Here is a 14,223-nt window from a genome sequence, read left to right on the forward strand (position 1 = left end):
TTTATGGGTTACTGGAGTCAAATACACACAAACACAGAACAGACCAACGCAGAGGACCTCCTCAACCTCTTCCACCTCCCCACCTGCTGCAGCCTGGACATTCCTGCGCCCTGGATACCCCTACACGAGGAGGGCAGGGCTGAGGCTGAGGGTGGGAGTGGGGCAGCCCTGACGCTTCAACCAGACACTGTCACATGAACGGATGGACTCATCACACAGTTTGTCACACTGAACAGAAACACATCAGGGGCACCAGGATGGGCAGCAGCTCTATCGTGGCAGGGCCAGGGTGGTGGTGAGGAACCTGGCAGGGTTGACAGCTCCTGACTGCTGCCCAAAAGACCCCCCAAGCTGTCCTGAAGTGCTGCAGTGCAACCCGTGCAAATTGGGGGTGGGGGGGTCCCCTCACATCATGGACTCCTCCTCGTCCTCCTCCTCCATCTCCCGGTCCACTTCGATGGCCGTGTTCTCGTAGCTGGTGATGCCCCCGTATTTCCTCATGTGGACCATCAGTGGTTTGGGGGACTGGCTGCCCGCCAGGCTGGCCACGTACATGCCCGTCCGGTTCTCCTCCAGCGACGGGCCCCAGTCCATGGCGGGCCGGCTGGCCTGCTGGACTCGCTGGAGGGAACAGGCAGAGGGAGCATGGGCATCTTGCACCAGCGCTGCCTTCACCCCCACAGCCAGCACACCCACACCTCCCGGGGGGACAGGGTGCTCTGCCAGCCCCCAGGGACTGGAAGGGCTCCCCATGGGCATGGGATGGGGCCAAATGCTTGTCCTGAAGCTTTTTGGGAAGGCAGCTCTGCCTAAGTGCCTTGCTGTGGGGGGTTTGTTGTCTGTGGGTGCTGGTGGTGAGGGTTTGCAGGAGAGAGGGGCTATTGTAGGGCTACAGCCCTGTGCTGTGGAGTTAGTCACCCAGACAAGGGGTTGGTCTTTGCCAAGGGGGCTCCTGGCCATGCCACGGTGCCCATGGCTGTGTCAAGCCAGGTTACAGACAGCAGGCGATTGCTGCCTGGGGAGGGCAGCAAGCTCTGCTCCTTTCCTTGTAACAGCCTGGGGAGAGCAGTGAAGGGCTGGGAAAGCTGCAAGCAGCCAGCAGCTCCGTAACCTGCTCCTGGGAGAAGCCTTTCAGTGCAGGGATCCCATCTGGGCTGCCTGCACAGTCTGGCAGCTGCCTGCCTTGCTCTGCCTTCGCTCCTGCCAAAGAGGTGCAAAGTCCCAGGTGCCCATGTTTGCCCCACATTTGGGACAATGTGCTTCCCCTCAGGGCACAGCAGGCTTGCTTTGGAGTTGGAATGCACACAGGGCTGCTCACTACCTGCCTGGCATCATGGTAAGCAGTGCTGCTGGAAAGGCCTTGGCATGTGCCAGCCATCTCTCACACCCCATGGGCAGGAAGGAGAGATGGGAGACACACCCCTCCAGCAGAGAGAATACAGAAACTTCCAGAAGGTACAGGCGTGGCAGGGGCTCCTGCTCACCCCTGCACACTTCTGGGGTGCAATGCCAGGCCCCTCCTACCTCCCACAGGGTCCCTTCCTCTCGGAGCACAGCCACCACCATGCCCAGGGGAATCATCAGGCAGGAGAGGACTCCCATGAGGATGCCCAGGACCTCGGCCCAGGTGGGGAAGCGGTAGCTGCCGTACTCGGAGGGCTGGTACTTGACTATGTTATATACCAGCAGAGCCTGTGGGATGGGAAGAAAGTGAGGTCATCCCAGAGCCCTCTGAAAGTATCGTGGTCAAAAAGAAAGCCTTGGACATGATGGACACCTCCCAGCAGAACCTGGGATGGTCCCTGGGGCAGGAGATGCCAGCAGAGCAACTTGTCACACTGGGAGGTCACCCAGGGATACTGGCACCACTGTGGCTCTCCAGCACCTCAAGCTGAGCAGTTACCATCATTGTTGCTGGGGATAGGACCATCCAGCAGGCTCTGAAGTAGGGCCCTGGTTTGAAGCCCAGCATCATGTGGATATCTCGGCAGAACCTCTTTATGCCTGGAGGAAGGAGAAGGAGAAAGACTCAGAAGCTGTCAGCCCTCGCCCAGAGCCCAGTGCCTGTACCAGGCTGTGCTGCACTGATCAAAAGCTGTGGTTTTCATCTTCTACAGCAGTCTCCCCTCCCAGCTGGGAGATGGAGGAGGGGATCCCAGCTGATGCTGTCCATGGGACTGGTCTCAGCACCTCACAGATCTCTGGAAGGTGAATCCAGTGACGGCCGAGAAAGAACAGGTGGTGGAAGCAGAGATGTTTCATGGTCCATTGTGAGTCTGTTGGTTTCCCTACCGCTCCCTCTAAATTCCTCTCTCCATACAGACAGCCCATCCTTCCCTGTGCCCCTGTGAGGATGAGCCCCTTACCATAGACACGTGTCACCACGAGGCAGGTAGTGATCACCACCACCATGAGGCCAAAGCCAGCGCTGTAATCATCCAGTAGGACCAGCCAGTACATCCCACCCTGCGGAGACAAAGCACAATGGCCAGCATCTCCAGGACCATCATCCCAATAAACCCCCACCCAGCTCCTCCCACTTTTGTGGATCCTGGGGAAGACAGCAGACATCAAAAGACATCACACTTCTTATGGGGTTGGTGTAGGGATGAGAATAACACTGTGTCACTCCCCTTGGACTCACACCTTCTGCAAGCCCAGGCTCGTTGTTCCTCTTTCACCTTGATAGCTGATGTGAATACTCGTGTCTGCAAACATGGCCATGACCGAAGTTCTCCCTAAAATGAAGCCCTAGTTGGTCCCCACAATGGATCCATGCCCACACCCTTACCTCTGTTGTGAGGATGAGCCCCATCAGGAAGAGGGCAATGCAGATGACAGCCGAGAACGAGGCTTTCTTTGGCCGCAGGTAGTAGGGAAATTCATCTGTCACTGCCGTAACGATGGTCTCCATGAATGCAAACTGCTTGCACAGGAGGAGAGGGTCCCCTGAGCCCTCAGGCTGCCTGTGCTCCACAGCTGGCTCAGTGGGCTCTCTCCTTACCTGGCTGTCCAGGCCCAAGGTTAACAGCATGAAGAAGAACAGGAATGACCAGAATGGAGAAAGGGGGAGCATTGTCATGGCCTGTGGGTACACCACAAAAGCCAGACCAGGACCTAGGGGAGGAAAAGGACAGCAGGTGAGAAGGAGGTGAAGGGGCTGGACATGGGGGGATGGAGAAGAGGAGAGCTCAGCAGAGCAACACCACGGCAGGGACCTGCCAGGACTCTTGCACGATGGGCAGGAGGGGTCCTGCAGCAGAGAGTGGAGGGGTGCAGGAGAACCAGCCTGCTCCTTGCTCAGACCTTCCTTAGGCATCACTTGTTGCTCAGCCTTTACACCACATGAACCTGTCTCCCCCCTTCCCTCCCCCTGGCCAGCTGAGCATACATCCTCATCCCTCACACCAACCTCCTCAGGTGCCTCCAGTCCTGGAAGAGATGCTCCTCAGCACACTCAGGCAGAGGGGGAAGGGGAAAGGGTCTTCATTTGGCCTCACCTGCTTTTGCCACCTGGTTAACAGGGACCCCAAGCTCCTGGGACATGTATCCCAAAACAGAGAAGATGGCAAACCCTGCCAGGATGCTGGTGATGGCATTACCCAGGGTCACTATGAAGGTGTCCCTACAGAGGAGAGATAAGATGCTCCGAACATGCTCTCTCCTTCTCACCCCACACCAGTGCATGACAGCATTGCCAGCCCCAGGAGCCACAGTAAGGTGACCCAGTGTGACTCTCCCCCAGGACCTCTCTTGGCATGTGCTTTTCAGGGTCAAAAGGAGCATATATTTCATGACAAAGGTAATTTTGTGGGGTTCCTCCCAGGCTTGCTTTCCCCTGTGGAGGGGATCCGACCAAATGTCCAACACCCCTCTCTATTGGTGAACCACAAACAACTCCAGCCTCAGTTATCCTCAGACTTCAGCACCCACAGCTCAAAACTTTGGAGCTGGGTGCTCTGCATTGGTGCTTAGGAGAATTTTCTCCCACAGATGCCTCTGTTCCTCTCAGACCCGTGCAAGCTGCCAGGTATTGCCACAGTGCTCGTGCAAGGAGCAGTACTGGATGACTGTGTGCTGCACCGTGTACTTCTGCTGGCTTTGAACCCACTGGCTGAGGTTTTCATGGCTCCCCCCAACCCATCACTTTTATGAGACAGCAGCTGAGTCCCACCTGTAGATGTTCTGATGGAAGGTGTTGTATGAGGCGAAGGTGAGGAGGCCCCCAAAGCCCACCCCAAGGGAGTAGAAAATCTGCAGGGCTGCCTCGATCCACACCTGGGGGAAGGAAGCAGTTCTGAGGAGATCAGGGGTTTGGAAACCTCACAAGGAAGATGGCATTGAAAATCTGCTTCCCCAAACCCCTGGGCACATCTTCCCCAGCACCCCAGGCATGCACAGCCCACAGGATGTTTGTCTTTCCTAGTTAACACACTCACCACTCACAGTGGATCAGCTGGCTAGTTAAAGGGCTAGCAGGAGTGTTTTAGAGCCAGCCCAGTGTGGCATTAAATGTAAAACTGGGTGGTCTCTTGGTGGCCACCCCTGCTGACCCCTGCTCCACCTGCTGAGATTTCTTGAGAACAACAGAACAGCCAAATCCACCATAGGAACCCACTGCCTCATCCAGCCCATCACTGGGGCTGGGATGATCCTGCCCATGGCCCTGGTACCTAAGGTAGGCTGTGACCACATTGTCCCCTCTGTGCAGAGCCAGAGTCACAGGCATGGGGATGGGCCACATGGGAACAGTGGTCAAGAAAAGGTGTGGGGCAAAGACTTTTGATCTTGGAGCAACCAAGAGAGAGGATTTTAGGTCAGGGAGTGGTCAGAAAAGACACTTGAGTAAGGGAACTGCCTCTGTTCCACACTGGAGGTGGCAGAAGAAGGTTCATTTCCGTGTCTTGAACAAATTGCACAATGTCCTGCTCACCTTGGAAGAGAGCAAGTGATCAAACTGGGGGGTGAGGTAAAACCGTATCCCCTTCCAGGCCCCCTCCAGGGTCACACCACGAATAAGCAGCATCACCAGGATGAGGTACGGGAAGGTGGCAGTAAAGTACACGACCTGTGGGAGAGCAGAGCCAGCTGGGAGAGCTGGGAGCGAGAGCACAGTGTGAGCACTGCCCCCCTGCCCTGCCCCCTGGGTGGGACACTGCACTGCTTAGTGCCACCCTGCAGTGCTGGGGTCCTTGGGCTGCAGCAGGGCTGGTGTGTCAGTCCTGCTGGTCTCTAGGTGTGGAAGGCATCCCGGGAATGTCCTGTGTCCAGCAGATGCTGTTTGTGGGTCTCACTTTCCCAGACGTGCAGAGTTGCAGGCACTGGTGAGCACCTCTGTAAATCCCCCCAAAAGAGGCCATCCAGCCCTTACCTTGCCAGAGGATTTGACTCCCTTAAGGATGCACAGATAGACGATAGTCCAAGAAAGGAGCAGGCACAGACACAAGTTCCAGCGGATCCTCCCGGGATCCCCAATCCCTGAGCTCCCTTGGATGTGCAGGACATACCGACTGGAGAGAAAGGAGAACCACTAGTGAGCAGCCATTGGCACCCTCTGCTTTCTTCTTGAGGCCCTCTCTGACCCTGGAAATGCCTCTGCTGCAAAAAATAACCTTGTCAGCAATCCCAGGCACTGGCAGCTATTTGCCAAGGAAATGGGAACAGTTGGTGTGAGACTAGAGGGGATGCCTGGTATCTTGAGAGCAAATTCCTAACCATTCCAGGCATGGGATTCATTTCAGTCTAACACATCACCAGGCCAGAAAAGCAGCACTAGAACATGTCATCCCAGTGGCTAAACTGAAATATCACCCACAGCTGAGCACAAGAGCCCATCACTGCTCCTACAACACCAGTCATGAGTGCTCACCATGCTGTGAGACATGGAGCACAGACCCCTCACCCCTCATTCCATCCCCATCCTCTCCCTTGCTGGATGCCAAGCACATCCCCACGTTCTCCTTACCTCCAGTACTCCTCACTGGGGCTGACAGTGTTGGTGATGTTGACGGGGAAGGTGGTGTTCCCCCCCTGGATGACGTGGTGGTCCAGGCACAGGTCGGTGTTCCACCAGTTGCCGCAGTGCTGCCAGGGCAAGTCGCTTGTGAGGGATGCAAAGAGGTAGAAGAGAACATAAGCAATGATCATATTGTAGTAAATGGCCACCAAGGAGACGATGAGGATCGTGCCCATGCCAATGCCTGGAGGAAGGAGAGGGTAAAGAAGGAGTGAGCCATCTCTCCGGAGTAGAGCACATCCAAAACCAGGGTCAGACACTGCATCTCAGCAGCCAAATGTTCAAACAGTCAGAGGTTCACCTGGTGAGGGTGCCTTTTATTGACATTTTACCCTCTGGCCATGCTTGCTCTGTATTGATGATCTATTGCCTCATCCAGACAACTTTATGCCAGTGTAATGTTGAGAATAAAAAGATTTGATTTGACTTTTTTTTTTTTAAATGCTTTATTCTCCTCTTTGTCTTTAACAGTCATTGCTTAGCTTTCATGCTCTGGCTTAATAATTTTCACACTATTTCTACTATTTCTAAACTGGTCATGTCATCCAGAACCCTCAAAGACTGACAGATCTCATAGATATCTTGTAGCTATTAAAACAGCTAACCAAAAAGTCCAGCCTGCTCCACTTTCTCCCAGGATTTAACCTTTGATGCTAACAAGAGCTTTGAGGGCCACAGAATGCTCCTGCTGGTCCATGTTCTCATCAATCAGGTCTTGCAGAGGCCTTGCAGAGGCTCTGGACTTTCCTCACGCACCTTTAAAGAGAGGGCTTATCTTCCAGACTGCAAGTGGCCCCAGGCTGGAGAACTGGCCAAGTGACAGTTCCATGAAGAAGATGGGGATCCCACAGATGGCCAGCATGATGAAGTAAGGAACCAAGAAAGCTCCTGCAAGAAGAAAGAAAAAAACTCCTGAAAGCAATACAGAGCAAACACCTAAAGCCCATCTGTGGCAGGCAATAAAGTTCATTCCATATCTCTGGTCCTGAGGGATCTACACCAAAATCTGGAAGACAGTGAGGAGCGACAGCTCACTGTCAGTGCAGGAGAAAAGGGCTGTGATTCACCTGTGTCATGCTTCCCCCCTGCTCCCAACTTTCTTTTCTCAAATACTGTGGCATTCTCCAGTTATTATTGTGTGAAACAAGCAATTGCTCTGGGAGTAGCTGAATCAGCACTTTGCACCATCACCCCGGACTCTTGCCTTGCAAAAAGCTCCCTCCTTCGATAGCTGGGAAGAATTTGCTGACCCTGCTGAGTCCTGAAGGACACCAGGCCAAGAAACTGTTGGACACTAGGAGAGATGGTCAGGTAGTGTTCAGTTCAGCATTGAGCTGGGGATTTCTCTGGGTCCAGGAATACAGAGATAGGTTGGCACATCCTTTCCCACACAGGGGTACAGGTGGTTAATGCCCTAAACTAGCACGGGGGGCAGGAGGAGGCATCACCTCACAACAATGACTAGTGCTACTTCCCAGCCCTAAGAAGGGTAAGGGACACCTCTTTAGGGACATGTCCCACCAGCCCAGCTCAGGGATGGGGGAATCGGCCACTCCAAAGGATGCCCAAGTACCTCCTCCGTTGGTGTAAGCCCTGTAAGGGAACCTCCAGACGTTTCCAAGGCCAACGCAGTATCCGATGCAGGAGAGGAGGAAATCCAGCCGCCCCGTCCAGTTCCCTCTGTCTTCTGGGCACTCGGAGCCCAGGTCCCCATCCTGGCTGCTGGGGCTTACCAGGAGATCTGGTGTCACGGGCTGAGCGAAGGAAGGGGGCATGGGGGAAGGCAGGCAGGGGTCAAGGGGGGAATAAAAACAGAGAATGAAGAATGGGAGAGTGGGAAGGACTGCCAAGAACTCCTGTGTGAATTTGTAACCCCAAGTCGCAGCACTGACACTTGTCCCTTGGGGACACCCCATTACAGCAGCTCTCTGGTCATCACCCCAGGCAATGTCCTGCTGTGCCACTGAGCAAGGAAAGGGGATAAATGCAATCTCATGTGGCCAGAGCTTCCCTGGGAAAGGCAGGATGGTCCTGGTTCACCCTGGGAAGCCTCACCGGGACCCATCTTGCAATTCCAGGTTCCAAAGACATACTTTTAAGGGGCCACAATAAACTTTCCAGATATCCTGCAGAACATGGCCATGAGGACAGCAGGAGAACACTGTGGTGTGCCAGAGAGTGTGACACCCCATCCCCATGTGCCACTGCCATGCCAGGCACTCAGCTGGCTGCTATTAAATGCTCCATATATTTTTCACACTTTTCCAACTAGCAAAACACTGTGGGGATTTTGTGATGCTCCCACTTGTCCCTGGTAAGACACCTCCTTCCAGCTTTCCTAATATGCCCTATATCAATGCAGCACAGGCAGTGGATTAACCCATTCCCTTCTTTCCCACTGTCTCAGCTCTGCAAGAGGGAGGTGTGGGTCCTGCAATCCATTTAGGTTGGGGTGATGCACCGTGAGGACTCCTTGCTGTTTGTGTGTGGGTGTATATCAGGCCTGCAGTGAGATGTTTAGTCTGAATTTCCCCAGTCTCCTGATCTTGGGAGAAGGGGGAAGGCATCCCTACTGACTCCCATCCCTCCAGAGCTGAAAGCCTAAGCCAGCAGCTGCTGGGTGAGATCCCATCACAGATATCCCCTCAGCAAGACCAGGTAGCAAAAAAGGGGTGGGATGAGGATCCTGTCCCTGTGGCACCACATGTTGCTGTGCCCTGGCATGGGAGTATATCACATTCATATTGAAGCACAGGAAGATTCTGGGGTCCCTGATGACAAGGCACCAGGACCAGGGCAGGAAAAACCCATTTGGGAACCTTCTCTTCTTCTTTGGCTCTCCAAAGAAAAAAGCAGCTCTCTCCATGTCCCTCTTCACAGTCCTAGGGAACAAGTCTATGGATGTGGTTGAGGGAGAGGAGTCTGGATTTGGAGGGATCAGCCAGAAGGAGTTGTGGGTTCCCTGCACCAGTGTGCACATGTGCTCAAAGCCTGCAGCAGACCCCAATTCCCCTGGAGACCAGAGCTGGCTGCTGAGCAGAGCTCAGCACTGCCCTGCCACAGCCTCCAGGAAGGTGGCAGCCACCTTCTCTGCTCTCCTCCTCCTCTCTGGCTGGACTGGACTGGGAGATGCTCTTGCTGCCGGTTCCCATGGAGACACTGAGCTGTGTTGTCGATGGTGAGGGCTTCCAGCTCCCACCCTTCACAGGGTGCACCCCAAACCCCCAGCCACCGGCACCGCAGACATGCTGCTTGCAGCCCAAAGGCACCAAACATGGAGGCGAACTCACCCCCGTCCCCACTTGGTGTGAAAACCCCCTGAGGGACAGGACAAGCCAGGGCAAACTCTTCCCAAAGCCAACCTGAAACACACAGCCCCAGCAAAGCTGTTATACCAAACCCCTCCGTGAAAAGCCCATCCCCACTGGATGCCACCGTCACAAGGCAAAGACCAGAAGAAAAAAGTTTCAGCAACACAGGCTGAAAAGTCAAAATATGACCCAAATATAATACTGTTGCTATAAAACTGTTGCTACCTGGCAGCCCTCCTGCAGTGGTTCAACACAGCTCTCTGGCTTTGCAACATCTCCAAGCCATGGCCATGCCTGCTAATTAGCCCAGCACGCACAGCAGGCGTGACCTGCAGCTGCCTCTGCTTGCAGGGGATGGACAGGCTGCTCCGCAACACCTTCCCAAAAGTTTCAGCAGATAAAACCTGTATTCAAATATCCCTGCTCAGTGGGGACCATCACAGTTGGGTCTTTCCCCCCAAAATGCTTTCCCGTCCATCACACTGCCTCGGGGGAGCTTTTGATTTCCAGGTTTGCATCACAGAAAACCAGCAAGCAGGGATGCTGGGAGATCATTAAATCCTCTGCCTGACTCCTGCATCTCTGTCTGAATCCTAAACACCTACGAGAGGGCACAGGTAGAGCTGCAAGAGCTGATTACATGCTGTGCCCATCCATCAGATACAGCACAGAAATCAACACAGAAGCAACAACAAGAAGAGAAAGGAACCAACTGGACCTTTTCCAATCTGTAAATGGCCCAGTCCCCATCTCAGCCCTCTTTTCAAGGGCTATAGGATGTAATCTGTCACCTGTGTCTCCGTGATGACTGTCCCCCTTATAAATATCTTTAGCTGGAGCTCTGCAGTTTAAATTTGATATCCCACAGCAGAATGCAGAGACTGCTCAAGCGTCAGGTAGACCCTGAAGACAACGAGAGTGTGGTCCCCACTGGGGATGTTTGGGAGGCACAGGCCAGGAATGCTGCTGGAAAACACACAAAAAGGCTGCTCCATGACCAGAATGCTCAAAAACACCCCAAATCCCAGCCTTTCCATAGAAATCACAGAAAAACTGGCCTACTTGCCTGGCTTAAAATGAATTGCAAAGCACAGTATTTAAGGATTCTAGCCCATCTTTGTCCCAAATAGCAGAGAAAAGCACACCTCCCTACTTCAGACTGCTGGAAATCTCACACACAGGCTCGATTACAGATCCTTTTTTAAGGATTATTGTTCCCTTTCAGCCTCTGTCATAACAGGAATTTTCTTTTTCAGCAGCAGCTGAAGTGCTCCAGTGCTACAATATTGCTCTAGTGCTTTCCACCGTCAACTGCCATCCTTCAAACCAGGCTCCCGTCTCGCGGTTATAAACAGACGGGGACCAACAGCTCCCTTGGCAACCACGGCCTCTTTGAACACGGCATCACTTTTCATTATTCACCAAAAGATGTTCCCAAAGAAGTCAGCAAATCAAAGGTCACCAAGAAAAAAAAAAAAAAGCACTTTAATCTCTGCCAAGATAAGAGCCCACGTCCGTAAGAAAATCCCCCTGTGCTAATTATTTTCTGTAAACCAATTTACTTAAACCAGTCCAAAACTCAGCTGCGTCCACGAAAAAAACAGCTAGGTCAAAGTTACTTTTTCATCATATTTTGTCTCCACTCAAGCTGGCATTGTGGGGTTATTTTGCCAGTGTTTCGTGCATGGATCACAGCCTTTGATAGGGGGAAATGCCACCCGGCGCCAGATTTCTCCCCTGCGGATCTGAGCACAGCGAGTCTCTGAAGTGTGAGTCACTTCAGATTACCTCGAATTGCTTGTTAATCTCCAAGAGAAAAAAACCAACAGAATGGCATAAAAATTAGTTCAAATGTAATATCGCTTAGAAAGTGAAGTAAATAAAGCACCGTTGTGGTGTGGGAGAGCCCCTCGAAGGGCTGCACTCACCCCAGGTGCCCCCAGCCCACACCACGAGAGGGAGCAAGAGGTGGTGGAGTCAGCACAGGGGGCTTTGGGGGCTGGAGATGGCTGAGGCTGAAGCAAACTCATGACAGTGATGTCCAAAGTTCAGGGAGTACACATGGATACAAATGCTTATGGTCTTTCATCCAAAAACCCTGGGGAAGTTTTGAGGCAGTTTGTGGCAGGCAGAGGGGGGCAGTGGCTCAAGCAGGAAGGGGATGCTCTGCAGGTATGGGGAGGGACAGCCCAAACCGTGGCTCCCACCACTGGCTCCCGTGGGCTTTAGCCCATTTCTACCAAATAAACCCCCAAAGCAAATAAATTAAAACATCCACTCATAAATACTGTTATGCAAAAGCCAACCTGAAGTCCTTTGAGCCTGGGAAAGATCTTCTCCATTAAAGAGGCATTTTCATATATCTAAAACATGTCCAGTGAGAAGGCTTAAAACTCCTGACTCGCCAATGGGAAGTGGATCATAATGAGAGGGAGAGGAGGCTCTCAGGGTCCTGGGTGGGTGCTGCAGTTGAGCTGGGCACATCTCTCCATCGGCCACCACCAGCTCCAGGCAAACCCAATGCCAGCGTTGGACACAGGGGTCCCAAGGTGGCTGCGAGCACAGGGTTTTCCCTCCGGAGCTCAGCAAGTGGTTTTGGGTAATGGAGGAGGGAGGGCTCTGAGCAGCACTGGGAATGGAGAAAATAACTCCAGAGACATCTGCTTTCCATACCAGCTGATTGCCATGGGACTAAATGAATTCCTGAATAAATGCTAAACAGGATCACCAGCATAAAGTAACTCAGAAAACCATTGGAATGGACAAAGACAAATTTTAGTGGATCTTGCAATCACAAAGACATCTGAAAAAGCAATTTTTAGGAAAGAGGAGGAGAGAGAAGAGGCCAGACAATGACTCCAAACAATGGAGAAACAGCAGAGAGCTGCTGGCTGTCACCAGGCCACTGCTGGCTTTTTTACGTCATGTTTCAATATCCTAGGAATTTCCTGGCAGTGATGAAACTCTCCTGGGTTTTCATTCATCAGGATGCTGGCACAGGTTGGAGTCACCCTGCCCTGTGGTTAATGGGCATGGATTGGCAGAGAGGAGAGCCAAAGTGGCTCCCAGCCCTGGGTCACTGCCTGGGATGCTCCAGGAAGTGCTGACCCACTGGCAGCAGCAGTGCATTCCTATGATGGAGCTGGGGCTGGCAGCCTCTGCCACCCTGCTCCACCATGTCCCCAAGGGGGACAGGCATGAAAAAGTCCCCAAAGTGGGGGAAAATGGGAACTCAGAGAGGCTGTAAGGGCAAAGTGGCAGCAGAGGGAAGCCTGGGATGGGAAAGCCTGACAGCTGGGTTTAAAAAGGGTTTCCAGCAGGATGGAAAAAGGATTTGTAGCTCTGTCAGCTCTGCCCTGAACCCAGAGTTTGGTGTTCAGCTGGCCCCCCACCACCCAGACCCCTTTAAATCCTGCGGGGGAGGATGAGGAGGCAATCCAAGCTGCAGGTGGGAGAGTCACCGCCCAGCTCCCTGTTGTGGGACTCCTCATCCCTTACCCCTCACCCCCACTCCGAGCCCGGGGGCTGGTGGGAGCAGTGTCCCCGGGGTGCCAGGCTGCGGGGAGCCAGCTCTGCTCCCGGTGCCACCCCCGGCATCTGTCCAGACACAACGTGAGTCACCCACCGCCGGCAGCACCTGCTGGCACAGGAGGGTCGGGGATGCGGGCAGCGGTGCCTCCCGCTCAGGGCAGCGAGGCAGGAGCGGTGGGCACGAAACGCCCCATCCCTCTGCTCACAGTCCCGCTTTGGCCCCGCGCACGGACACTATCCCCTAATATCCGACTAATCCCTGTCGGCTGCCCACGAATGCTCCCGAGGACAGGATGCAGGGCGATAGACATGCCTCCCCCTCTCCCCGCTCCGAGCCCGGGGGTATCCTTGCTCTCCGCTCCCAGCCCGAGGGTACCCTCGCTCCTGACTCTCACCTCCCGGGGGTAACCCCTGCTCCCCGGCTCCTATCCCCGGGGCACCCCCGCTCCCGGCTCTCACCTTCCGGAGATGCTGCTGCCGAACCTTCTTCATGCCAGACCCTGTTGCTATGCGCTCCCCGCTCCGACACTTTTCGTCTCGCTCTCTCCGGAGCTGGGGAGGGCCGAGGGGGAGAGGGGAAGCGACGGCCGGCACGGAGGGTGTTCCTCTGCTACCGGGGGGGAGCTGGGGAACAGCAGGAGCGAGTCTGGAGGAAAGGTTTGCCTCGAGTGGAGGATGGCTGCGTGCGGAGCAGGGAGGGAGGAGGGAGGTCTGTCTGTCAAACGCACTCCTGGCGGGGTAAGGGGGGTTCTGGGACCTCAGCCCCCGACCTGGGCAGCAAGGGGGAACGGCTGCTGCCTCACTCATGCCACGAATGCATCGGGTGTCCCTAGGGATGGACCTGACTTTGCAGGCACTCTGCCACTGAGCACCCCACGTGCCCCAAGCAGCGGTGGCAGCAGCACGAGTGCAGATGCCAGAAGCTCACAGCATCTTCCTGCACAGTGGGTCTTTCTGAACTAATATTTACCGATATTTCCCGTTGGGAAAGGAGGAAAGAACAAACTACATAACCTAACAAACACCTTTTTTTACACACTCACAGCTTCCTCAAAAATAAAAAGATCTTTGGGAATTCACCCAGGCAAGTTTTACCTGCCTTGGACTCACCCATCAATTCTCCCTCTCCCGGGATACTGGCTGGGAATGCTGAGCCTGGAGCTGGCCAGGCTGACATTCAGGGGCTGCATCAGGCACTGTCCTTGCCTCACCCTTCATGCAGGGCAGGGATGCTTTGTTTGCCTTTCATGCCAGTGCAATCTGAATCAGCTCTTTGACTTTTTCCCGTGGGATCCACCTAAAGAGAAGCGTCCCATGGCCATCTCTATGACATGGGAGAGGAGAGACTAATGTCACCTTATTACA

The 14,223-nt window shown here is 54.1% G+C and overlaps 1 protein-coding gene across 2 annotated transcripts; it reads right to left on the reverse strand.

Moving 5' to 3' along the window:
• Positions 1-195: 195 nt before the first annotated feature.
• Positions 196-13,671, reverse strand: SLC6A7 (solute carrier family 6 member 7). 2 transcript variants are annotated; one of them, XM_064672049.1, is made up of 14 exons: positions 13,318-13,668; positions 7,590-7,770; positions 6,773-6,904; positions 5,966-6,200; positions 5,372-5,510; positions 4,934-5,068; positions 4,175-4,278; positions 3,501-3,625; positions 3,005-3,117; positions 2,792-2,923; positions 2,367-2,466; positions 1,904-2,004; positions 1,525-1,692; positions 196-621 (listed from the first exon to the last, which is right to left on the reverse strand). In XM_064672049.1, the coding sequence occupies exons 1-14, from the start codon at positions 13,663-13,665 to the stop codon at positions 406-408; spliced, it is 2,229 nt and encodes a 742-aa protein (XP_064528119.1). In that variant the 5' UTR covers positions 13,666-13,668; the 3' UTR covers positions 196-405. The 2 variants fall into 2 exon arrangements, with proteins under 2 accessions (XP_064528119.1, XP_064528118.1); XM_064672048.1 differs by having other exon boundaries at positions 2,792-3,117; positions 13,318-13,671.
• Between the last annotated feature and the right edge of the window lie 552 nt (positions 13,672-14,223).

Source organism: Pseudopipra pipra, chromosome 15 (genome assembly GCF_036250125.1).
Source record: "Pseudopipra pipra isolate bDixPip1 chromosome 15, bDixPip1.hap1, whole genome shotgun sequence".
In the NCBI taxonomy this organism is placed as follows: domain Eukaryota; kingdom Metazoa; phylum Chordata; class Aves; order Passeriformes; family Pipridae; genus Pseudopipra; species Pseudopipra pipra.